This window comes from Eubalaena glacialis, chromosome 10 (genome assembly GCF_028564815.1).
Source record: "Eubalaena glacialis isolate mEubGla1 chromosome 10, mEubGla1.1.hap2.+ XY, whole genome shotgun sequence".
In the NCBI taxonomy this organism is placed as follows: Eukaryota; Metazoa; Chordata; class Mammalia; order Artiodactyla; family Balaenidae; genus Eubalaena; species Eubalaena glacialis.
This window is the reverse complement of record NC_083725.1, coordinates 121,746,933-121,772,623: the sequence shown is the minus strand read 5'-3', so window position 1 is coordinate 121,772,623 and position 25,691 is coordinate 121,746,933. Positions and strand designations below refer to the sequence as shown.

The following is a 25,691-nucleotide window of genomic DNA, read 5'->3' as shown; positions in this document are numbered from 1 at the left end:
TCACCGCGCCCCGGAGCAGGCGGCTCCCTCCCCTCATGACAAGGCCCGGGGGCCCAGCCGGCGAGATCTGGGTGAGGTCTGTGGGGCAGCGGGCAGCTGCCCAGACCGGCCATCGTTCTCATCTCTTGTAGTTCATGTGTGAGCGGGAAGCTGAGCTGCCTGGGAGCCGTGGAGGAGAGCACAGGTTCTACCCCCACCCCCCGCCCCGGGCCTCCCCCTCTCAGGGCCCCGCGCCACCCCACCCCACCCCACCCCCCCCGACGACCAAGGGGAGGGGCTGCTGCCGGGCCGGGCGGCCCACCCAGCGTGGTCTCCTCCTCAGGGTGCGTGGCCCCCATGCTGTTCCTGGATTGTAGCAACGCCTCCGCGGACACGCCCGGGGCCGAGTGTGTGCGGAGCTGCCACGTGCTGGACGTAGACTGTGTGAGCCAGCTGGGAGGGCACGGCAGCGCTGCCCGGGGCCCGGGGGGGCGGGGGGGTAGCGTCCCCTGCCCCTTGGTGTCCCCAAGCCGAGCCAGACGAGCCGCTGACGGGCGTCTGCCTGTCCACAGTTCAGCACTCGCTGTGTGTCGGGCTGCGTCTGCCCCGCGGGGCTGCTGGCCGATGGGAGCGGGGGCTGTGTGGCCGAGGAGGACTGCCCCTGCCTGCACAACGAGGCCGCCTACAAGCCCGGGGAGACCATCAGGGTCGACTGTAACACCTGGTGTGTGGAGGGGCCGCGGAGGGGGCGGTGTGGGCGGAGACCACGGGGACAGACCCGAGCGGGCCTCGGCCAGGATGTCCTTGGCAGGAGCCCGGAGACGAGCTGAGGCCTGGAAAGCCCCGGGCGGCCCGTTCGTCCTCTGGGAGGTGCCCAGGGACTGGCCTTCTCTGCCCAGCAGACGGCAGGGCCGGTTGAAGCTGCCCCCAGGGCCGTGGGCCCTGCACCCCAGGCGCCAAGGGTTAGGGGAGCCTGCAGACAGGAGCCCAACCGGGGGGGTGGGATGTCGGATCCCGCGTGCCCCGAGCTCCCTGCTCCATTTAACCCCTCCAGCCTGGGGAGGGGCAGCACCGCATTCCTGTTTCATGGAAGAGGCGCTGTGTCCTCGTCCTTGTCTGACGGGCTTGGCCGCGGCTGCCTGGTGAGGTGGTCTCCTGGCCCGGCCCCCTGAGCAGGGCATCACCTGCCCTCCCCTGCAGCACCTGCAGGGGCCGCAAGTGGGAGTGCAGCCGCCGGCCCTGCCTGGGCACCTGCGTGGCCTACGGGGACGGCCACTTCATCACCTTTGACGGCGAGCGCTACAGCTTTGAGGGGAGCTGTGAGTACACGCTGGCCCAGGTATGCGGCCCCCCTCCCTCGGCCAGCACATGCTGGCCCAGGTACATGGCCCCTCGCCCGCCCCCCGGCCAGCGAGCTGGCGCTGGGGCCGTGACCACGTCCCTCTCCTCCCCTTCTCAGGACTACTGTGCGGGCAACAACGCCAGCAACGGGAACTTCCGCATCGTCACCGAGAACGTCCCCTGCGGGACCACGGGCGTCACCTGCTCCAAGGCCATCAAGATCTTCCTGGAGGTGGGGGCGCCTGGGAACCGTCTCCCTCCCTCTGCAGCCCTGTAGGAGCCCCGGCCGGGGCCCCTGGACCTCCAGCTGTGGCCTCGGGTCTCAGGGCCACAGTAATAGCCACAGCCCGGGGACTTGCAGCCCGAGAAAGTAATTCTCTCATGGTTCTGAGGCCAGGCTCCCATCACAGGCTCCAGGCGAGGGTCCTTCCTGCCTCATCCAGATTCTGGGGGCTCCTGGCTTGTGGCCGTGTCCCCCCCGGTCTCTGCTCTGTCCTCACACGGCCCCTTCTCTGTGTCCTCTTCCCCTGTCTGACCTGGTAGGAACCCCCGTCCCTGGATCTGGGCCCTCCCTAAATCCAGGATGGTCTCACCTCCAGATCTCACCTCCACTTCATCACATCTGCAAAGACCCTTTTTCCAAATCAGGGCACATTCACGGATTCTGGGGGTTGGAACTCGACATGTCTTTTCGGGGGGCCTTCGTTCAGCCCCCCGCACCCGGGGATGACCACTTCTAGCGGCGGGTGGTCAGAGGTCACAGTGCAGAGAGCGGAGCTGCTGACCGGGGGCCGCTGCCCACCCGCCCCAAAGGTGGGGAGAGGCGTGAGGAAGGCAGAAGAGTGGGGCGCGGGCCCGAGATGCGGCTGGGCGGTCTCCTGCAGCTCCTGTGCCCTCTGCCCCACTCCGCTTGCCCACAGCTCCCAACTTCCCGCACGGCCTCTGAGGGCTCCCAGCCTCTCACCTCAAGTTCGCAGATAGTGTCAGGAGTCTGGCTCATTCCTAACGCCAGCCCCATGCGTCGGGCCCCTGAGCACCCACAGAGCCCCTGTCCTGGGCCACGGGGGGAAGGGGGCTCTGGCCCCTCAGCTCCCTGCAGCCGCCGCCCCCCCGTGCCCCTCCGCAGAACTATGAGCTGATCCTCCACGAGGGTTCCTACAAGGTGGTGCAGCGGGGGCCAGGCGGAGACCTGCCCTACAAGATCCGTTACATGGGCGTCTACCTGGCCGTCGAGACCCGCAGTGGCATGGTCGTGTCCTGGGACCGGAAGACCAGCGTGTTTATTCGGCTGCACCAGGAGTACAAGGTGGGGGTGGGCAGGCTGCGGGACCCCCTTGGGGAGGGACAGGGCTCTTACTCCTAGACCTGGCCCAGCAGTGCAATCTGGCAGCTGACGGACTGCTGAGGGCTGGGGAGGCCATGCACAGTGTCCGGTTCCCAAAGGGGCATGTTGAGACCAAACCGACTAGTGGGCGTGTCAGTCCTGGTTGGAAAGCGCTCTTGGCTCCCTGGTCTCTGCACTCAGCTGTTCCATGCCCGCTGGGCTAAGGTTCTATAGGGGAGCAGGTGCCTGCCCGCCTGTCTACCTGCCCACCTGTCTACCTGCCCACCTGCCTGCTCACTTGCCTACCTTTCTACCTGTCTACCTGCCCACCTATCCGCCTGTCCACCTGCCTATCCACCTGCCCACCTGCCCTCCTGCCCACTGCAGGACCCCTCGTGCACCCCACCTTCCTGAAAGTTCACTGGGTGCTGCCTGGGGGAATAGGGTGGCCTGCAGTCACGCCTCCCAGGCCAGGCTCTGTGCTGCTCCCTCAGGCCACCCCATGCAGCCCCACCCGGTGCCCATCTCTGCGTCCATCCGCAGGGGAGGGTCTGCGGCCTGTGCGGGAACTTTGACGACAATGCCCTCAACGACTTCACCACGCGGAGCCAGTCCGTGGTGGGCGATGCGCTGGAGTTCGGCAACAGCTGGAAATTCTCCCCGTCCTGCCCGGACGCCCAGGCCCCCAAGGACCCCTGCACCGCCAACCCGTACCGCAAGTCCTGGGCCCAGAAGCAGTGCAGCATCATCAACAGCGCCACCTTCAGCGCCTGCCGTTCTCAGGTGGGCCAAGGGGGTGCTGGGGCTGCCTCCTTCCCTCCTGGCGGGACCTGGGTCTGGCCCAGGCTGGTCCTCTGAAGATGGCCTTGACCCTGACCGCTGCACACGGCACGCTGTGTGGCCCTCCCACCAGGCAGGTGCCCGTGTCCCCAGTCCTGCTCTGCTTTCCCTGATGGCACTCAGCCTCATCCCCTGGAAACGGGGCTGCGAGCCACCCAGGAAGGACCTCAATGTCACCTCCCGGTCCTCCCCCACATTCCCTGAGCCGCCAGCCCCCAGCATGGACAGAAAGCTCAGGGGGCCTGCAGCCCAGCCGGGCCCCACGGAAGCAGAGGATCGCCGTGGCCTGAGACCCTTCCCCAAAGCCCTTCCTGCTACTTAACAAGGACTGCAGGGCCCACTCACCAACACGGTCTCGTGATCCGGGGCTTGCACGGTGATGAGGAGGCGGCTTAGTGGGACTGGCCCGCAGCTGACGCTGGCCAGCCTGTGTGCGGCCTCGTGTCCCTCCTGGCTCGCAGCCCCCGCCCGCACCCCGGGTGTCCTGCCCATTGGCTCAGAAAGTCCTTTGTGAACCTGACACAGCAGTCTCCACCTCGGATGGTGCCGCCCCTGGTGGCAGATGCGAGACATGGTTGCCCTGGGCTCTGCCGCCTGGGAGGGAAGAGCGGGGGGCACCCCCTCACCCTGAGGAGACAGCACCCCGTTTGTCAGGACAGGTCACAGCACGGTCACAGGGAGGGCTGGCCTACAGTTAAGTGAGGTGGCCGAGCAGAGGCGAGGGAGGAGTGGCAGGGGTGAGGTCAGAGAGGCGCCCAGGGACCCGGGGTGGGTGCCCAGGCGGGCGCGTCTCAGATGGCAGGTGGGGGTTTGACGTGCAAATGGGGAGCCGGCTGCCCAGGGGCTGGGGGTTGGCTCTTCTTGCTGAGCAGACACCCCCCCCACCCAGGTCGACTCCACCAGGTACTACGAGGCCTGCGTGAGCGACGCGTGCGCCTGCGACTCGGGGGGTGACCTCGAGTGTTTCTGCACGGCCGTGGCCGCCTACGCCCAGGCCTGCCATGAAGCGGGCGTGTGCGTGTCCTGGCGGACCCCGGACATCTGCCGTGAGTCGGGCTCTGTCCATGGTGGCGGGATGAGGTGCGGCTGCACCAGCTCTGGGGCCTGACGGGCACGCATGCACACATAAGAACACGTGACATGCGTGTACTATACACATGTGCCCACGTTCGTGTGCGTACAAACCAGACAGACAGGTCGCCCCCAAATGGGATGGCTCAGCGGGGGACGGGAGTTCTGAGTGCAGGGCTGAGAAATGAAACTGGAATTCAGGGGGCGGGCCCTGAGACCCCTCGGATCTGGGAGGAGTGAGGTGACGGGCCCGGCGGGCGCCCACAGCCTCTCTCCCCCTCGCTCAGCCCTGTTCTGCGACTACTACAACCCACAAGGGGAGTGCGAGTGGCACTACCAGCCCTGCGGGGCCCCCTGCCTGAGGACCTGCCGGAACCCCAGCGGGCATTGCCTGATGGACCTGCCAGGCCTGGAAGGTGAGGGCAGGCTGTTCGGGGGAGGCCACACCTTGTCACCCCAGCACACCCAGCACGGGCTCCTGCCTCCCCATGCCCACCCTCGGGACAGGGGGACAGAGACAGGTGGCAGCCGGGGCAGCCCCACCGCCTGGCCTGAGAGGGGAGTCTTCTCCCCGCCCTGTGCCCGCCCCAGGCTGCTACCCAAAGTGCCCGCCCAGCAAGCCGTTCTTCAATGAGGATGAGATGAAGTGCGTGGCCCAGTGTGGGGGCTGCTACGACGAGGACGGAAACTACCATGATGCCGGCACCAGGGTCCCCACGGCGGAGAACTGCCAGAGCTGGTGAGCCAGTGGCGGAGCGGGGGTGGGGTCTGGGGGGACATGGGGCGGGGCCTGGGTGGGGCCAGGCGGGCACAGTAAGGCCCGGGCCCTGCTGGCCCTCAGCTCTTCTCTCTCCCCCTCCCAGTGACTGCACCTCCGGAGGCCTCCAGTGTACATACAGCCCCGCGGGTAAGCGGGGGCCTGTTGGTTTGAGGGCTGGGGGCTGGGGGCTCTGAATGAGCCCTGTACCTGTCTGTCTCCAGCCTGTACGTGCACCTACGAGGGCAGAACCTATGCCTATGGGGACGTCATCTACAACACGACCGACGGGCTGGGCGCCTGCCTGATTGCCATCTGCAGAGACAATGGAACCATTGTCCGAAAGGCCGAGGAGTGTCCCGGAACCCCGTCCCCAACGCCCTTCACCTTCACCAGCACTGCGGCTCCGCCCTCCACCACGGGTAAGCCTGGCAGACACACCACTGGTCCTGCCTCACTCACCGGAGCCCCTGACCCCGGTGATGGTCTGGGTGCCGAGGGAGAACCCAGTGGGCACCTGGTACAGGTGTCCTGGGTGCAAAGGACGGCCCGGGGCCAACACTGGGGCAAGGGGACATGAGTCACCCTTCCTCTGGGCGTGGCTGGCGAGGATGCAGAGGAGGCTGACGGGGACCCTGGCACTCCACCCACAGGCTCGGTCCCCACACCCTCCACCGTGTGCGTGCAGGAGCACTGCCACTGGTCCGACTGGTACGACAGTGGACGTCCAGAGCTGGGCATGGGAGGGGGAGACTTCGAGACATTCGAGAACCTGAGGCAGAGGGGCTACCAGTTCTGCCCGGCCCCAGCGCATGTCGAGTGCCGGGCCCAGCAGTTCCCGGATATGCCTTTGGAGAAGCTAGGCCAGAAGGTGGAGTGTGGCCAGGCCCGGGGGCTGACCTGCCTCAACAGCGAGCAGAACCCCCCTCTCTGCCACAACTACGAGCTGAGGGTCCTCTGCTGCGACTACGTGCCCTGCAGCACCAGCCCGGCCCCGGGCACCAGCCAGCGGCCATCCTCCCAGCCCCTGCCCACCTCCACCCAGACCACACCCACCAGAGGAACCACCCTCCTGTCCATGGCACCCTCCGCCTCACAGACCCCATCCGCCAAGCCTGCCTCAACCGTGACCCGAGTGGGCAGCAGCTCTGTGGTCCCGGCTACCACCACGTGTGAGCCCCGCTGTCAGTGGACACAGTGGTTTGACGAGGACTACCCCAAGTCCGAGAAGGCCGGGGGGGACGTCGAGTCCTACGACAAGATCAGGCGTGCGGGAGGGGCCGTGTGCGAGCAGCCCCAGGGCATAGAGTGCCAGGCCGAAAACTTCCCCGACGTGAGGCTGGAGGAGCTGAACCAGCGCGTGCACTGTGACGTCAGCTTCGGCCTGGTCTGCAGGAACGACGAGCAGGTGGGCCTGTTCAAGATGTGCTACAACTACAAAATCCGTGTGCTGTGCTGTGGGTACAGCCACTGCGGGGAGCCCACGTCCCCCACTGCCACTGCCACCGCATCCAGTGTCACAGCCCCCACGGCCACCACCTCCACTGCCACAGCCACCACTGTGGCCACCTCTACAGCCCCCACTGCCACCACATCCACTGCCACAGCCCCCACGGCCACCACCTCCACTGCCACAGCCACCACTGTGGCCACCTCTACAGCTCCCACTGCCACCACATCCACTGCCACAGCCCCCACTGCCACCACATCCACTGCCACAGCCACCACTGTGGCCACCTCTACAGCTCCCACTGCCACCACATCCACTGCCACAGCCCCCACTGCCACCACATCCACTGCCACAGCCCCCACGGCCACCACCTCCACTGCCACACCCACCACTGTGGCCACCTCTACAGCTCCCACTGCCACCACATCCACTGCCACAGCCCCCACTGCCACCACATCCACTGCCACAGCCCCCACGGCCACCACCTCCACTGCCACAGCCACCACTGTGGCCACTTCTACGGCCACCACTGCCACCGCATCCACTGTCACAGCCCCCACTGCCACCGCATCCTCTGCTACAGCCACCACTGTGGCCACCTCTACAGCCACCACTGCCACCGCATCCACTGCCACAGCCCCCACGGCCACCACCTCCACTGCCACAGCCACCACTGTGGCCACTTCTACGGCCACCACTGCCACCGCATCCACTGTCACAGCCTCCACTGCCACCGCATCCTCCGCTACAGCCACCGCTGTGGCCACCTCTACAGCCACCACTGCCACCGCATCCACTGTCACAGCCCCCACTGCCACCGCATCCTCTGCTACAGCCACCACTGTGGCCACCTCTACAGCCACCACTGCCACCGCATCCACTGCCACAGCCCCCACGGCCACCACCTCCACTGCCATAGCCACCACTGTGGCCACCTCTACAGCCCCCACTGCCACCGCATCCACTGCCACAGCCCCCACGGCCACCACCCCCACTGCCACAGCCACCACTGTGGCCACCTCTACAGCTCCCACTGCCACCGCATCCACTGTCACAGCCCCCACGGCCACCACCTCCACTGCCACAGCCACCACTGTGGCCACCTCTACGGCCACCACTGCCACCACATCCACTGCCACAGCCCCCACTGCCACCGCCTCCACAGCAACCACTGTGGCCACCTCTACAGCCACCACTGCAGCCACCTCCACTACCACAGCCCCCGCCCCCATAGCCCCCACGTCCCCCACTTCCACTGCCACAGCCACCACTGCCACAACCTCCACTGCTACAGTCACCACTGCAGCCACCTCTACTGCTGCCATTGCCACAGTGGCCACCTCTGCTGCCACAGCCTCCACGTCTCCCACTGCCTCCAGCACCACCACCGCTGTGTCACCAGCCACGCAGCCCAGGACACGGCCAGGGAGCACAGGGGTGACCAGGTCCCCCGCCAGCAGTGCCACACCAGCACCTTCCCTTTCCACGGGACTGACAGCCCAAGTGACATCCTCGAGGCCCAGCCACACAGGCACACTCCCAGTGTTTGCCACGTCGGTCCTCCCGACTCACACAGCCTCAAGGGGGCCCACCCCGGCATCAGTGACGATGCAAACCTCCACGTCTCAGCTGTTGACGGGAACAGCAGTGGGCAAAACAGGTACCACCTCCACCGGCCCGCTGTCCACCTCGCACCCTGAGACCAGCATGCCGGGAACCCTGGTGTCGACGGGCACCACCACGTGTGAGCCCCGCTGTCAGTGGACAGAGTGGTTTGACGAGGACTACCCCAAGTCCGAGGAGGCCGGGGGGGACGTCGAGTCCTATGACAAGATCAGGCGTGCGGGAGGGGCCGTGTGCGAGCAGCCCCAGGGCATAGAGTGCCAGGCCGAAAACTTCCCCGACATGAGGCTGGAGGAGCTGAATCAGCGCGTGCACTGTGACGTCAGCTTCGGCCTGGTCTGCAGGAACGACGAGCAGGCGGGCCTGTTCAAGATGTGCTACAACTACAAAATCCGCGTGCTGTGCTGTGGGTACAGCCACTGCGGGGAGCCCACGTCCCCCACTGCCACTGCCACCGCATCCAGTGTCACAGCCCCCACAGCCACCACCTCCGCTGCCACAGCCCCCACTGTGGCCACCTCTACAGCTCCCACTGCCACCACATCCACTGCCACAGCCCCCACGGCCACCACCTCCACTGCCACAGCCACCACTGTGGCCACCACATCCACTGCCACAGCCCCCACGGCCACCACCTCCACTGCCACAGCCCCCACGGCCACCACCTCCACTGCCACAGCCACCACTGTGGCCACCTCTACAGCCCCCACTGCCACCACATCCACTGCCACAGCCCCCACGGCCACCTCCTCCACTGCCACAGCCACCACTGTGGCCACTTCTATGGCCACCACTGCCACCGCATCCACTGGCACAGCCCCCACGGCCACCGCATCCACTGCTACAGTCACCACTGTGGCCACCTCTACAGCCACCACTGCCACCACATCCACTGGCACAGCCCCCATGGCCACCACCTCCACTGCTAGAGTCACCACTGCAGCCACCTCCACTGCTGCCATTGCCACAGCGGCCAACTCTGCTGCCACAGCCCCCACGTCCCCCACTGCCTCCAGCACCACCACCACTGTGCCACCAGCCACGCAGCCCACAACATGGCCGGGGAGCACAGGGGTGACCAGGTCCCCCAGCAGCAGTGCCACACCAGCGTCTTCCCTTTCCATGGGACTGACAGCCCGAGTGACATTGAGTCCCAGCCACACAGGCACGCTCCCGACATCTGCCACGGGGAGCCTCACATCTCCCCCAGGGTCCACAGAGCCCACCATCCCAGGGAGGGCCACGTCGGTCCTCCCGACTCACACAGCCTCAAGGGGGCCCACCCCGACGTCGGTGACGACGGAAACCTCCACGTCTCAGCTGCTGACGGGAACAGCAGTGGGCACAACGGGCACCACCTCCACCGGCCCGCTGTCCACCTCGCACCCTGAGACCAGCATGCCGGGAACCCCGGTGTCGACGGCCACCACTGGGGCCACCACCAGCCAGGGCACAACCAGCTGTCAACCCAAGTGCCAATGGACAGAGTGGTTTGATGTGGACTTCCCCACCTCGGGGGTCAGGGGCGGAGACATGGAGACCTATGACAACATCCGGGCCGCGGGCGGCAAGATGTGTCAGCAGCCACAGAAGATTGAATGCCGGGCGGAGAGCTACCCCGAGGTGAGCGTCGATCAGATCGGGCAGGTGCTCAGCTGCAGCCTGGAGGTCGGGCTGGTCTGCAGGAACGAAGAGCAGAGGGGGCGGTACACCATGTGCTTCAACTACAACATCCGTGTGTACTGCTGCGATGATGTCCGGCACTGCCCCACCACGGCTACCCCCCACCTCACCTCCACCACACTGCCCGCCACCAGCAGCTCCACAGCCACGGTGCCATGGCCCTCGACCTCTGCCACGACCCAGACCCAACCCACCTCCACCGCACCGCCTGCCACTGGCAGATCCACGGCCACAGTGCCAAGTCCCTCGATCTCTGCCGTGACCCAGACAGGTGCCCCCACCACGGCCCCTCCAACTGCGCACATTCACGAGACCACCTTCGGGACCACCCTGCTACCCACCCCCGTGACGCCCAACACTAGGGCTACCACCTACACCCGCTCCCTGCACCCCACAGCCTCTCCTCAGGTCACAGAGCTCCCCACCAGGCCCTTCAAGACCACACCCGGACCCCCCATCACCACACCCAGCACAGGCCACGCCACCTACAGCACAGGGGCCAGCACCAGAGCCTCCGTATCCACCCGCATGCCTGAGCCCAGCACCTCCTCACTGGGCACCACCCTCCGCTCCTCCATGGCCACCTCCACAGCCACAGTGTCCTCGCAGAAGACCCATACCTCCAGCCCCCCGTTGGTCACCACGTCCCCAGACACCGGGTCCACGGCCTGTCAGCCTCGCTGTGCCTGGACAGACTGGCTGGACCAGAGCTACCCGATGCCAGGGGCCTCTGGGGGGGACTTCGAGACCTACGCTAACATCCAGGCGGCCGGTGGGGCCATCTGCCAGCAGCCTCTGCAGCTGCAGTGCCGGGCCGAGGCCCTGCCTGAGGAGGCCCTGCAGGATCTGGGCCAGGCGGTGCAGTGCCGGCTGGAGGAGGGCCTGGTGTGCCGGAACCGAGACCAGAGTAGCCTGATGTGCCTCAACTACCAGATCCGCGTGTTCTGCTGCGACCACAGCCACTGCCCCAGCCCCGCCGGTCCCACGTCCACCACGCCGGCCCCCTCACCCTCCACCATCAGCACCAGCACTGGCAGGCTGTCATCGAAGGTCACCACCCAGACGCACCTCTCCTCCCCAGGGACGATCAAGAGGGCCTCCACCCCCACCCCTCTGACAGGTCCCTCCTCCACGGGGACCACCGAGGGGGTCTCCACCCCCACCCACGTGACAGGTCCCTCCTCCACGGGGACCACCCAGAGCATCTCCTCCACCACCCACATGACAGGTCCCTCCTCCACAGGGACCACCAAGAGGGTCTATGCCACCACCAGTGTGACAGGTCCCTCCTCCACGGGGACCACCAAGAGGGTCTATGCCACCACCAGTGTGACAGGTCCCTCCTCCACGGGGACCACCCAGAGCATCTCCTCCACCACCCATATGACAGGTCCCTCCTCCACAGGGACCACCCAGAGCATCTCCTCCACCACCCGTATGACAGGTCCCTCCTCCACGGGGACCACCAAGAGGGTCTATGCCACCACCAGTGTGACAGGTCCCTCCTCCACGGGGACCAGGCAGAGTGTCTACACCTCCACCCGTGTGACAGGTCCCTTCTCCACGGGGACAACCCAGAGGATCTCCACCCCCACCACTCTGACAGGTCCCTCCTCCATGGGGACCACCCAGAGGGTCTCCACCCCCACCCGTGTGACAGGTCCCTTATCCTCTGGGACCACCCAGAGAGTCTATACCTCCACCATTGTGACAGGTCCTTCCTCCACGGAGACCACCAAGAGGGTCTATGTCACCACCAGTGTGACAGGTCCCTCCTCCACGGGGACCAGGCAGAGTGTCTACACCTCCACCCGTGTGACAGGTCCCTTCTCCACGGGGACAACCCAGAGGATCTCCACCCCCACCACTCTGACAGGTCCCTCCTCCACGGGGACCACCCAGAGGGTCTCCACCCCCACCCGTGTGACAGGTCCCTCCTCCATGGGGACCACCCAGAGGGTCTCCACCCCTACCCATGTGACAGGTCCCTCCTCCACGGGGACCACCCAGAGCATCTCCTCCACCACCCGTATGACAGGTCCCTTCTCCACAGGGACCACCAAGAGGGTCTATGCCTCCACCAGTGTGACAGGTCCCTCCTCCACAGGGACCACCGGGAGGGTCTACACCTCAACCACTGTGACAGGTCCTTCCTACTCTGGAACCACCCAGAGGGTCTACACCTCCACCAGTGTGACAGGTCCCTCCTCCACAGGGACAACCCAGAGAGTCTCCACCCCCACCACTCTGACAGGTCCCTCCCCCACGGGGACCACCCAGAGGGTCTCCACCCCCACCCGTGTGACAGGTCCCTCCTCCACGGGGACCACTGGGAAGGTCTACATCTCCACCACTCTGACAGGTCCCTTCTCCCCTGGGACCACCGAGAGCATCTCCACCCCTAGTCCCTCTGCCTTCCCGGGGTCCCCACCCATGACCACCAAGCCAGGCTTGCCCAGTGTCTTTCCTACGGGTCCCCTTTTGACTTCCCCCATATCGACCGCCTCCTGGTCCCCACCCACCACCCCTTCCTGGTCCGGGGTGGCCTCTGGCAGCCCAGGGACCTTCTCCATCTCCACTGCCTCTCCCAGCCCCACCACAGCCTGCCTTTGCCACGCCTTCGAAAAGTTCTTCCTACCAGGTGAGTGGAGGAGCCCGCCCCCTCCCTGCAGACCTGCAGCCTGGAAGTTGGGTCCCGCGGGCCGTGTCCATGTGCCTGCCTGTCCGGGGATGCCCTCCTGTCCCCCCTCCCTGGCTGACCCAGTGTCTCTGTATTCGTAGGGGACATCATCTACAACAAGACCGACGGAGCGGGCTGCCACTTCTTAGCCATCTGCAACCAGCGCTGTGACATCGACCGCTTCCAGGGCGCCTGCCCCACCCCCTCACCCTCGGGGACCTCGGCCTCTGTTCCCCCAGACACCCCAGTTCCCGGCTGCGATCGCACCATCCCTCCCCGACAGGTGTGCCCCTCGCCTCCTCCCTGAAGCGCCAGGCCCTTCTGTGTGCACAGGGTCTCGGACGCCCGTCAGGGTGACGGCACAACCCCCAGCCCCTCGGTGACCGCTCTGCAGCTAGCTTGGCTGGAGGGAGGCACGCGGGGTCTGGGCCTGGTTAGCACCGGCCCGGCCAGGAGGCGGGGGCAGCCCTGCCCAGGCCAAGGGGGTCCTGAGGCTGTGGCAGCGGCAGTGAGGGTGGGTCTCGCAAGCCCACCTGGTGAGCGCTCTGCCCTTCTCTCCAGGTGAATGAGTCCTGGACCCTGGAGGACTGCACGGTGGCTCGGTGTGAGGGTGACAACCGTATCGTCCTGCTGGGGCCGAAGCCGATGGGCGACGTCGTCTGCGTGAACGGGCACCTGCCCGTGAGGGTGCAGAGCGGGGATGGGCCCTGTGACTACAGCTACGAGTGCGAGTGTGAGAGCCCGCCTCTGGGGGCGGGGGGGGGGACGGGATGCGCCGCCAGGCATTTGGGACACGCACACGTCCCCCATGCCTGATGCCCGGGATCGCTGAGCTCGCCCCCCATCAGGCTTGGCAGTTTGAAGGGAAGCCGGGGGTTTCTGAGATCAGGGAGAGGAGGGGATCGTAACCTGAGGGGTCCCGAGCAGATTTCCCCATGGAGCAGCACGTAGGAGGGGGTGGTCTTACAACCCCCCGGGGGTCCTGGGGCAGCTAAAACGAAGGACCACAAACTGGGTGGTTCAAAACAACAGAAAGTGATTCTCTCCCAGTCCTGGAGACCAGAAATCCAAGATCAAGGTGTCTGCAGGACCGAGCTCTCCCCAAAACTTTAAAGGAGGGTCCTGTCCGCCCCTTCCAGACTTGGGGCCTCAGGCGCCCCGGGCTGTGGCCGCGTCCCTCCAACCTCTGCCCCACTCATCACGCGGCTTCCTCTCTCTGTCTCTTCTGTCTCTTAGAAGGACACCTGTCATTGGATTTAGGGCCACCCTGGTAACTCAGGATGACCTCACCCCATGATCCTTAATCACAGTTGCAAAGACCCTTTTCCCAAAGGAGGTCACATTCGCAGGCTCTGGGTGGACGTGTCTTCGGGGCCCCCATCCAACCTGCTATACCCATGTCATAAACGAGAGGACTGAGGCCCTGGGGGCTGAGTGACTCCCCAGGGTGGCAGCTCTGGGTGGCACTGGGTGAGGCCCGTCCACACCCCCCAGGCTCCTGCAGCGGCTGGGGGGACACCCACTACGAGACCTTCGACGGCACGTCCTACTCTTTCCTGGACAACTGCACCCACGTCCTCATGCGGGAGATCCGGCCGCGCCACGGCAACCTCAGCATCCTCCTGTACAACCACTACTGTGAGGCCGCCGCCAGCTGCCCCCGCGCCCTCAGCGTCCACTATGAGTCCATGGACATCGTCCTCACCACCACCCCTGGCGCCGACGGGCAGGAGGAAAGCCTGGTGAGTGCAGGCAGCAGAGCGGCGCTGGCCTGTCCCAACCTGGTTAGGGAAGGCAGGGGCCGGCAGAGGCCCGGGAGCCCTGGTGCACATAGAGCGCATCTCCCCCGCGCAGAGGGCAGCTCCCATGGGGCCTCAGGGGAGGCAAAGGGCACACTGCGACCTGGGGCCCCAAGCACAGTGACTCCTGAGCAGGGAAGAAGCGTGGGGAGTGCCCGCAGCCAAGAGCACCCTGGGACCCAAATGCGCCGACTGTGACCCCAGGCCCGAGGGGGCATCTGCGCTTCGGGGTGCAGATGCCGAGGAGGGGGCCCAGCGCCCGGCAGGCAAAGCCCCAAAGGCCAGCCCGCTGCCCCTCGGCCCAAGTCACAGGTTCCCCGGTCACGTCCCCAGATCCTGTTTGGCCAAATGCGGGTGAGGCAGAGCTTCAGCAAGAACGGCCTGACCGTGACGGCGACAGGGGCCACCGAGATGAGCATCGAGATTCCCGCCATCGGCGTGAGAGTCATCTTCAACGGGCGGGTCTTCCAAGCCCAGCTGTCCTACAGCCACTTCAGCTACAACACCGAGGGCCAGTGTGGTGAGCAGGGACCCGCAGGACGCCTGCTGGGGGAGCGAGGGGCCGGGCACCACCGCTGCGGGCACACGCCCCCAGGCGGCCCCGGCTCTTGATCGCTTGCCCCCCGCCACGGATGCCCCCCGCCACAGATTCCCACCTGCTCCCCGTGCCACCTGCCCCGGGCAGGAAGCAGTGTTTCATAGCTGACTGGCTGCCAGGGAAGTCGGGGGGATGGAAGGGGAGAAGAGGATGGTCCAGTGCCCCCCCCACAGTGAGGCGCCTGCCCCGCCCTCCCCAGGCACCTGCACCAACAGCCGCAGGGACGACTGTCGCCGGCCTGACGGCACCACGGCCCCCACCTGCCAGGACATGGCCCGGTCCTGGCTGGTCCCCAACAGCAGCGGGGAGGGCTGCTGGGCACCGACCGGCCTGCCCCCGACCACCAGCCCCCTCTCGCCGGCACTCAGCACACCCACCTCCACTCCGTGCCCCCCGGAACCCCTCTGCGAGCTGCTGCTGAGCCCGTGAGTCCTCTGCATGGGCTGGGCGGTCAGGGGCAGCCACCCCGCGGGGCATCCGCCCTGGCCTCTGACCGGCCCTGCCTGCAGGGTCTTCGCCGGGTGCCACGGCCTCATCCCGCCCGGCCCGTTCTTCAGCACCTGTGTCAGCGACAGCTGCGGGCCCAGCCGCCCTGAAGCGCTCTGCCAGAGCCTGGAGGCCTACTCGGCGCTCTGCCGCGCCCGGGGCGTGTGCCCCGACTGGCGCAACGCCACCAGCGGGCTGTGTGGTGAGTCGGGTGTGGCCGCCGGGGGCCCTGGCCTCCTTGGCCCACCTGACACCCGTCTGTGTGCCCGCAGACCTCACCTGTCCGCCCACCAAGGTGTATAAGCCATGTGGCCCCGTGCAGCCCAAGTCCTGTGACTCCAGGTGAGCCCAGCAGACGGGGACGGGATAGGACGGTGGGGAGAGCAGGCCTCCCAGGCCTGCCTGAAGGGTCTGGGGGGACCCAGGAGGAGACCCACAGAGGGTCCGGGACCCCAAGCCCAAGCTCTCAGGGTGCCCTTCCCCGGCCCTGACCTCCGACCCTGGACTTCAGGAGTGACCCCAGCCCCCCACCATGCCCACTGCCCTCCTCCTCGGACTGCCCTGGTCACCTTGCAGGAGCCAGAGCCCGGCGAGCAGGGGGCTGGCAGAGGGTTGCTTCTGTCCCGACGGCCACATCCTGTTCAACTCACACACGGACGTCTGTGTGCCCGAGTGCCGTAAGCAACCCCACACCTGGGCCCTCCCCAGCCCCGCAGAGCGGGATGGGGAGGGCCACGGGGCGGGCAGACCCCGGCCTGGGCCCGTCCCACCCAGCTCTGCCAGCGGTGCAGGGTGGGCTTGAGCCTTCCTGAGCCCCCTCCTAAGTGACCCCCCCCTGGAGTTCTCCAGAGGCTTCTGTCCCCAGCAGGAAGAAGAGGCCTCTGTTGGGGGGAGGGGGTGGCCAGGCCTGCTGGGCCCCAACCCCAGCACTCCCAGTGACCCCCTTTCTCCCCGTTCTTCCCTCCCAGCCTGCGTGGGACCAGATGGGTTTCCCAAATTCGTGAGTGTTCTGCCCACAGCTTCCTGACCCCTTGCTTGAGCACAAGGAGGGAGGGGGTCCCCATCTCAGGGCGGCAGCTCTACCCGGGCCAGGGAGGGGCTGGTGGGGGCACCCCGGCGTGAGCCGCATCACCGTCACACGCCTGCTCCAGAGAGGGGGAGGCTGAGGGCTGAGCCCGCATGCTGAGGGCTGGGGCCTGACCCGCTGCTGGACGCAGCCCCCGAGGCCGGGGCGCCACCCGGGAGCCCTGGGGGACCCTGACCTGGTCTGTTCCAGCCCGGAGAGCGGTGGGTCAGCAATTGCCAGTCCTGCGTGTGTGACGAAGGCTCCGTGTCGGTGCAGTGCGTCCCTGTGCAGTGCGAGGCCCGGGACCAGCCACAGGAATGTGGCTGGGCCGGCTTCGTGGCCCAGACCAGGCCCCTGGCCGACAACCCTTGCTGCATGGAAACTCTGTGTGGTGAGACCTGAACCCCAGTGGGCCGGGTGGAGCCGTGAGACAGCAGAGGATGGTGTTGGGCACAGGCCACCTGGCCGGCAGGCCTGCAGGGCGGAGGAGGTTTGCAGGGTCCTAGCTGGACTTGGCTGGACCACGAGGTGGGGAGGCCTCTTGGGCCTTCATTTTTCCACCTAAAAATGACGCTGATGACCTCTGGTGTGCCCTGGTACCACCCAGGGTCTTGGGGAAGACCGGGGAGGTGACAAAGCGTGGGGACCCAGAAGGGCAACAGAGAGCCGTCAGCTCCCATGGAAGGGGGATCTCTTTGGTCCAGTGTGGGTAGATGTTACCCTGGGAACCAGAATAGCCAGAGGACAGAGGGCAGGGACACCCCAGGCAGCCCCCCAACTCTCCCGCAGTCTGCAACACAAGCACGTGCCCCCAGAGCCCACCCAAATGTAGGCCGGGAGAGGAGCTGGCCTGCACCCAGGCGGAGAACAGCTGCTGCCCCACCTTCAGCTGCCGTGAGTCTCTGGGGTGGGGGTGGGGCCAGGGGGGGGTCTGAACACTTCCTTCCGCTGCCTGGGCAGGTCCTCAGCCCTCTCTTTCCTTCCAGGGCCTCAGTTGTGCACCTACAACGGCACCGTCTACGGGGTAAGGGCTCAGCTAGGCGGTCGGGGTAGGGCGGAGAGTGGGTCCGGGGCTGGGCACATCCGCCTAGGGATGCCCCGTGTCCACTCCTTGTCTCCCCACGCCCAGCCCTATCCAGCCTCTCCCGCCATGACAGCAGGTGAGTCGAGGCTCTGGGCCCTTTACAGGCACCTTCTGTAGAGAGTCTCTGGGAGCTTAGCTCTCCCAGCAAGAGCTTCGGGGCAGGACTGCACCCTCCCACCCCTCCTGCCTGCCCGGGGCCCCTGCATGCCCTGGTCTGTGCTCAGCCAGGGGGCACATCCGTAATCCCATGTGAAGAGGAGAGAGACTCTGTGGGCCTCACCGACACAGGGAGAGGTCCTGGCCCTGGTGCCCCTTTAGGGCTCTCGGTGTCACATCCCCTCACCCTGTCCACTGCAGGTCGGTGCAACCTTCCCAGCGGTCATTCCCTGCCACACGTGCACCTGCCTGTCCGTGGACACCCATGACCCGACCGTGCAGTGTGAGGAGGATGCCTGCAACGCCACTTGTCCCCAGGTGAGGCCGGCCTCCTGGGCAGACCCAGGCCCCTGGGGCAGCCCCCAATCACCACACCCTAGGGTCCAGGAAGGGTCTCCAGCTCAGGCTTCACTGGGGTTTTTGTCTTCCCAATGGGAGGGAGTGAAGCAGGAGGATGGTGGAAGGGGTCTTGGGTGAGGGGCAGGACCTGCAGGCTGCTGGGATCAGGTTCCTGGAGGGCACAAGTGCAGAAGGTGCTGGAGGCAGGGGTGAGGCTAAGAGGGGACACTGCGGCAGGGCAGGGACACTGCCTCACAGAGGAAAGGCGCTGCTAGGGAGGCCCTGGGCCCCTGGGATGTGGGCAGGAGAGCAGGAGGGCTGAGGAGCCAGGCTGGGGGTGAGGGACGTGACCACCCCTCTGCCCCCAGGGCTTCCAGTACTCGAGGGTGGCCGGGCAGTGCTGCGGGGAGTGCGTGCAGACAGCTTGCCTCACGTCCGACGGCCGGCTGGTCCAGGTAAGGGGGGCTCAGTCTCAACCCCCGCGCCCCAGAGACCCTCCCCGCCAGCTCCTCTCTGCCCACCAGATAATCCTCAACCCGGCCCCCACTCTCCCCCTTTTATTTCAGCCCAACGAGACCTGGGTCAACAGCCTCGTGGACAACTGCACGTTGTACCACTGCCAGGCTGAGAACGGGCCCCCTATGCTGACCCCGACGCCCGTCGCGTGCCCGGACGTGTCCACCTGCAAGGTGTGTTGTCTGGGGCTCAGGCCCGCCCCGGAGGCCCCGCCCATGCCCAGAGCCACACCCACCCTGGAGCCCCGCCCACACCGCCTCGGGAGACCCCGCCCACCCCCACCCCAGGAGGCCCCGCCTGCCCCAGCTCGCCCTCTGTCCCCCTCCCCCCGCAGGGCATCCTCAGGAAAATCGGCTGCTGCTACTCCTGTGAGGAAGTGGGTAAGTCGAGGCCCGCCTTCCCGCCCCCCAGCCCCGCCCAGCCCCGCCCACTGACTCCTCCCGAAGCCAACCCCGCCGCCAGAACCCGACCCTGAGCGGGAGGTTACGTGGGGGTGCGGCGCGGGCGGGGACCTCAGAGATCCGCCTCCACCGCCTTTCGTCTGCCCAGACTCCTGCCAGGTACGCGCCAGTATGACGGTCCTGCGACACCGGGGCTGCGCCACCCAGGCCGCCGTCAGCGTCCCCTTCTGCGAGGGCTTCTGCCCGGGAGCGTCCCGGTGAGCGGCCCGCGCCTCCCCCCGGGACACACGGGGACACCACCCGGTGCCCCACGTGTCCGTGTCCCTGTCCCTGGCCGGACACCTGGCGCTGGGGCTGGGGCTGGAGGGCCCAGCTTGCTACAGGAAGGAAAGAAGGGCCGCCCCAACAGGGCTGCACCAACCCTGGGGCCTTCCCTGACCCCCAGAGCCCGGCCTGGGAGAGCTTGGCTGGGGGCCACGTGGGGCAGGGCACCAGGGCTACCCCCCAAAAGTCAGAGTCCACGTGCAGGACGGGCAGAATCCGGGGGGACCAGACTGTCAGGGCAGAGCTGCTGGCAGAGCCCCGCCCCACCCCCGATGCCTGGGCTGCAGCCAGCTGTGAGCAGACCGGCTGGAAGAGGCAGGAGGATGGGTCCAGGCCTGGCTGGAGGGCCCCGGGCAGGTTCCTGGAGGAGGGGTCTGACAGGGTCAGCAAGTCAGAGGAGCTGCTTTGGGAAAGAACGGGGGCCTGGCTGGGGAAGGTCAGGGTTCCAAGTGACCGAGAGCGCTGCCCGGGCCAGTACAGAGCAGCCCCGAGCGCTCAGGAAACAGGCACAGGGCCGCTGTCTCCCGACCCCCGCGAAACCAGGAGCCGGGCAGTCCGCGCGGTTGTGGCTGGTGGGCAGGTCCTGAGGGCCGTGTGTCTGCAGGTACTCCACAGGGGCCCGGGCCACGCAGTGCCCATGCGTCTGCTGCCAGGAGACCAGGGCCCACCAGGAGGTGGTGACCATGCAGTGTCCCAACGGGACGGCCTTCCAGCACACCTACACCCACGTGGACGAGTGCAGCTGTGGCCCATCCTGCGTCTCCTCGGCCCAGGCTCCCGAGGACAGCACCCCCACCTTCCCGATCTATGGGTCCACCGCTGTCTGACGCATTCTGCCCCCCCCCACACGCCCGCCCCACCTGCAGCCAGAACACGCAGCACCCGACCACAGAAACCGCAGGAGCCCACGCACACCTCCCGCGAATACCACTGCCCCCGCCCACTCTACACCTGCCCCAGGTGAAACCCAGGCCCTGGAGGGTGACAGCGTAGTGGGGGTCGGCTTGAGGAGGACCCCAGGCGGGGGGCGCCTGCCCTCAGAGCCCCTCCTGCCTGCTTTGGCCACCTGCCTGGCCTTCGGGACCTGAGCCTCATCCGAAACACACGCACCCACTCCACCCAGGCTCACCCCCGTCCTGGGGTCAGAGGGACGCCCCGGAGAAAACTGCACACCCACCGCCGTGCTGCTCCCACGGCGGGCCTGTGTGCCCCCCACTGCCCCTCGAAGCCCCGTGGCGCACAGGTGCCCGCTGGCTACACCTCCTGCAGCTGAGCGCAGACTGAGGCCTGTCCAGGCAAGGCCGGCTACCTGCCCACGTCTGGACCCCGGCCTGAGGCTATGAGGGCCAAGGGACGGGCCCCGGCGGGGTCGGCACCCCACAGCACCCCCTCTGCTCACCCAGCCCCAGTCTTTGAAAATAAACAGCGAGCATCACATACACTTCCTGGTCCTGGCGGCTCTCCCCTCCATGTGTGGGCCGGGCTGTCCAGAGCCACACCTCTGGGGGACCCCCGGGAGGGACAGGCGGGGCAGGAGGCAAGAGGCCCCCAGGGTCAGGTCTTGGGCTGTGGGAGTACTGGCCAGAGTCAGGGGTCATCCGAGGGTTCAAACACGCGGGTTTTATAAGGAAGTTGGTTCACAGCTGCAGAAAGACCGGACAAGCCAATGGGGGGAAGCCCCCGGGGGGACACGGAGGGCAACAGTGTGGGAAGCACTCCCTGCGCCTCTGCGGGGCATTTCCTTCAGGCACTTGTCACACGTCAACTTGCTGTGCATCTGACCTTCGCGTCTCTCTCCACCGAGGGCAGGGGTTGCTGCCTTTCTCTTCTGCTGCATCCAGAGCGGAGAACACTGCCAGCACAGGATGGGGTGGGGCGAGCGGGGTGCAAGGGTGGGGCGGTGCCCCCGGCTTGAGTGTCCACATGGGCAGGGGCAGCTACGAGAGGGCGGGGCTTCCACCGGGGAGGCAAAGGCGCTGCTGACCGGGGCCAAGGAAGCCTGGCGTGTGCGGGGCGGGGGGCTTCTGGGGCCTCCTGCATCACGTGACCTGCCTCTGCGCTGTGTGCGCGTCTGCCCACCCAGGGAATGGCAGCCACAGTGATTTACATTGTCCCCCGTGGGCTGGGGTCCTCAGCTCCTGGGGAAGGTGGGGCCTGTGGTCTCTTTAGTGGCCCTTCCTACTCACGTCACCGAGGTCTGGTCAGGGCAGGCCACCCTGGGACTGGGCCGGAGATGGTCCAGGAGGGCTGACAAGGTTACAGACACACTGCAGGTGAGTCTGGCTGCCCCCCTCGGTCACCACTGGGGTCAACTGTAAACTTGCCGTGTCTCACAGTCTGATTTCCTGTGGGGGGGCTGTGGCCAAGTCATGCCCCGGCCTCAGGCTTTGTTAACCCACGTGTAGAACAACAGCATTTCCTAAATCTCAGTCATTCTCGGGGCACGACTGCTTCCTTAAACCCATGTACCTCTTACAAAACTAAGCGTGTTTCCAAGGTACCTGGAAAATGAGTGTCCGTCTCCACAGACCCGAGCTCACGTGTGTGAAGTGTTCTCACCCGTCACAGACTAGAGCTCACTTTGGAGACCAGTGCCCAGCTGTCTCTTTGCAGGCTCGCTCTCTGCCTGGTATGGAATTAAGGAAACTGAGCTAAAGTTGGAGTCGGGACAGGCCTGCAGGGGAAGCTCTCATGCCCGCAACGCATCATCAACTACCCCAAACAGGAAGAGACGTCCCCCTGCACGCCCCCCACAGGAAGGCATCTCTACTGACCATCCAGCAGGAGGAAGGAAACTTCTCTCCTCCCACAGCAGCCCAGCCAATCAGAGACTGCAGCGGCCCAGCCCACGGGAAGCCTCCTTACTCCGGACCCCCAGCTCCTCCAATGGGCTCTGGTTATCACAGCCCTTCCCAGCTCCCCCTTTTGCCCATAAAAGCAAGATCCCCCTCCTTGTTCTCTGGATTTGCCTGTGGGCCACCATGGTTCACAGATACTGAACTGCAATTCCTCTGCTATTCCCCAATAAACTCACTTTTGCTGGTGAAACAACTGGCTATGTTATTATTGAAGTCGACGCTGGACAAGCTGCACCCCACCTCCCTCCAGAGGCCACAACCCCACAGTCACTGAGGGGGGCTGAGACATGGGGCATCTGCTGCTGGGTCCCTGCCCACGGGACCCTGGGACCAACAGGTGCTGCCTCTCAGCCCTGGGCGGCTCTGTGCTCTCATCTTGCTCCAGGCAAGGCTCACCGCCGGTCAGCCAGGTCCAGCCCTGAGTTCAGGGCCCTGACTGGGGTCCCACTGTGCCCCCCCCCCACCCAGGCCTTGGGCTCCCTGACCCATCAGAGCGGACCCCGGGTGCCCTCATCCTCTGCTCAGTGTCGCGGCCCGCCTGGACCCCGCGTGGGCTTCTGCAGCTTGGGTGGACCCAGCTCTGCTGCCAGGCTCGTTGGGGGCAGCTCCTGTGCGATTCGTGAAGGGCCGAGGGCGTGGGGCCCGGGCAGGTCACAGACGTTTCCAGAACTCCGCCAGGGCTCTTTAGGAGGCAACTCGTCCCAACTCCATCCTAGGAGGGGTGTGGAGGGCGCCTGGCACGGATCTTCCCGCTGTCCGGGTGCCCTGGGGTCACGTCCTCACTCGCCCTCCAATCTGCTCCCTCGCTGAACCCAAGCCACGTTGGTTTCCCAGCCTGTCTGGGGCCCGAGAGCGGGGCTGTGGAAGCAGGGGGCACAGAGCTCTGCAGGGGGCAGAGCTCCCAACCACAAGCCCAGGGCTCAGCCTGGCCGCCGAGTGGTCCGTCCACAGCTCCAGCTCAGCAGAGCCCCTCCCAGACCAAGGCCCCAGCCAGGGCCTCCTCCAGGACGCCCCTCGGCCAGCGCCGGACACGTCCCCCTGCGCTGGTGTGAAGGCCACACACTCTGTCTGTCCTGCCCGGATGTCCACAGGAATAAGAGCGGGCCGGCTGTATGTCAGAAAGAAAACGGCTCTTCCACACTGAGTTAATGACCCTTGAACTGCAATTTTTGTAATTTTTCACTTTTCCATTTTGCCCTAAATGAGGTTGATTGCTTTAACCTTGGCAGTACCTAACAGTTAATAGACACTGAAGATAATTACCTTAATGACAACGTTACAAGTTAGTGAATGAACGTTTTGTTATCACCGGCTTTAATGCGTTTCACAGTGACGCCTGCACTCAGGGAACCGCGTTTCTCACGAGACTGACTTGTTAGCACAGAAACTTTCAAGCAAAACCACCACCGACATGCTCACCCCAAGCAGCACCGCGCTCCGCTTCGCCGCGCTGGTTCGTCTCCCGCCCTCCGCCCTCCGCCCTCCGGGTGATGGGGACACGGCTCCGCTGGGCGCTAGGGGACTACGGCCCTGGACGCAGGGCTTTGCCTCCAGAACAAGTCAAACATCAAACTGGGCTGCAACCTTTGCTTCCACAAAGGTTGCTTTTCAGAAATCAACGGTGCCAAGGGATGCTCTGCACATTACTTCTGAAAATAAAAATGGAAGAGATAACGATAATAAATTGCTCTCCTTGTCAGCACAGGGAAGACGGCCCTGAAGGGCCAGACTCTGTGCGCTCTGGGAGCCCAGTGAACCCGGAAGCCCAGCCCAGGGAGGTCCTGCCACCCTTGGGGCCATGGCGGGGAGGGGGACTGGCCGAGCTCAGAATCCCTCTTGCATTTGTTCGTCCAACAAGTGCTGACTGAGCCCTGCTGTGCGGGCAAAAGCCCGTGCTTGACCATCCAGCATCCCAGCAGGATAGACACCAAGCAGAGAAAAGAGAACAGGTGCGTCTGGATGACCCAATCGAGAGGGGCTGGGTGTGGGGAGGGTGAGGAGTTGCCAGAGAGGCTGGGAAGCTGCCCCGCTAGCCATGGGGAGCAGGTGGAGGTCAGGAGCCTTGCAGGGGGGGCGGGAGGCTCAGCAGGAGGCCTCCCTGAGCTCCTGCGTTCTGGGGTCTTCCCTTTGCAGGGTTGGCCGGGACGTGGGTGAGGAACCGGGCCTTGTGCCGTCTCCCTGGCACTCAGGAGACGTGGGAACCCAGACGAAGGACCAAAGCCGCTGCCAGGGTGCTTGGCCCACCCATTAGAGTCTCTAGACTTCCTGGTGGGAAGTGAGGGGCCTCCTGGGCCAGCTGAAGATAAGCAGTCATCCTGCAGCCTGAGGGAGGGTCCCTGAGCACTGGGCCCGGAGCTCAACGTAAGGGCAGCAGCACCTGTCACCCCAGGAAGCCCCGAGAGGAAGGGAGCCTGGACCTGCGATGGCCATCCTCGGAGCCGCCACAGCTGCGGGGCCAGCCCACTCCTTGCTGCCCATGACTGAGCGGGGGGGTCAGCGTGGAGGCTGGGACAGCGTGGGCCCCGCTGGGCAGCGGGGTGACGCTGCAGCTGCAGGCACTGGGAAAGCATCTCGGGGCCTGACAAGCTCTGGACCCAGTCGGGGTGCTGGCTGGGGGGTCTGTGACCCAGGAGCAAGTGCCCTAGGAGCAGATTCGCCACGCTGCCGGGCGGGCTCTTGGAAATTCGGAACCGACCGCGGTCCGCGTTGAGTGGAGAGCCCAGAAGGGCCCTCGCAGTGGCTGAGGAAGGGATGTGGAGGCTAAGCAGGGCCCCGGGGACACTGCACAAGTGAGGGCGCCTGCACAGCCGAGAACCAGCGCGGCTGACCCCAGCAGCGCGGCTGAAGACAGCAGATGCTGTTACAGGGCTGGCTCCCCAACAGCAGGGTGATGGGGTGGGGGCTGAGATCCCACAGGAGCAGAGGGGCCAGAGGCAACCAGACGCCCTGAGCAGTGGCCACCTGCGGTGATGGGGGCAAGCCGGACGGGCGGCTGACAGCCCGTGGACTCAGAACAGAACCGAATGACAGCACAGACAGCTGCCGGCCTCCTCATGGGGGCCACGGCCCCTCCCCCAGGGTCCAGACCTGCTCGGTCCTCAGGCCAGAGCCATCGGCCGGAGGAGAGGCTGGGCTCCCTCGGGAGAGCCCAAGGCACCAGGGCAAGTGGACAGGGCGGTGGTCCCTACCCCCTCCCAGAGGGGCTCACAGCATTCACCCCCAGGGCAGAGGGGCCACCACTGACCTCAGGCACCCAAAGCAACGCCAAGGCCCCTTTAAAACTGGGGCTTATGGGGCCACTCAGCTACCCACTGGT

General features: G+C 66.0%; 1 protein-coding gene across 1 annotated transcript in view; it reads left to right on the top strand.

Moving 5' to 3' along the window:
- The window catches only part of MUC5B (mucin 5B, oligomeric mucus/gel-forming), a 94,851-nt gene extending 74,246 nt beyond the window's left edge, over positions 1-20,605 (top strand). Inside the window, exons 37-57 of the mRNA XM_061203814.1 lie at positions 6,480-7,469; positions 7,614-12,709; positions 12,850-13,031; positions 13,310-13,481; positions 14,243-14,490; positions 14,881-15,067; positions 15,345-15,570; positions 15,655-15,833; positions 15,904-15,973; positions 16,208-16,308; positions 16,600-16,631; positions 16,908-17,088; positions 17,487-17,591; positions 17,684-17,721; positions 18,139-18,255; positions 18,645-18,731; positions 18,843-18,940; positions 19,310-19,450; positions 19,560-20,121; positions 20,171-20,338; positions 20,384-20,605. Coding sequence (XP_061059797.1) covers positions 6,480-7,469; positions 7,614-12,709; positions 12,850-13,031; positions 13,310-13,481; positions 14,243-14,490; positions 14,881-15,067; positions 15,345-15,570; positions 15,655-15,833; positions 15,904-15,973; positions 16,208-16,308; positions 16,600-16,631; positions 16,908-17,088; positions 17,487-17,591; positions 17,684-17,721; positions 18,139-18,255; positions 18,645-18,731; positions 18,843-18,940; positions 19,310-19,450; positions 19,560-20,121; positions 20,171-20,338; positions 20,384-20,605 — 9,202 coding nt within the window. The remainder of the gene's footprint in view (positions 1-6,479; positions 7,470-7,613; positions 12,710-12,849; positions 13,032-13,309; positions 13,482-14,242; positions 14,491-14,880; positions 15,068-15,344; positions 15,571-15,654; positions 15,834-15,903; positions 15,974-16,207; positions 16,309-16,599; positions 16,632-16,907; positions 17,089-17,486; positions 17,592-17,683; positions 17,722-18,138; positions 18,256-18,644; positions 18,732-18,842; positions 18,941-19,309; positions 19,451-19,559; positions 20,122-20,170; positions 20,339-20,383) is intronic.
- The last annotated feature ends 5,086 nt before the right edge of the window (positions 20,606-25,691 follow it).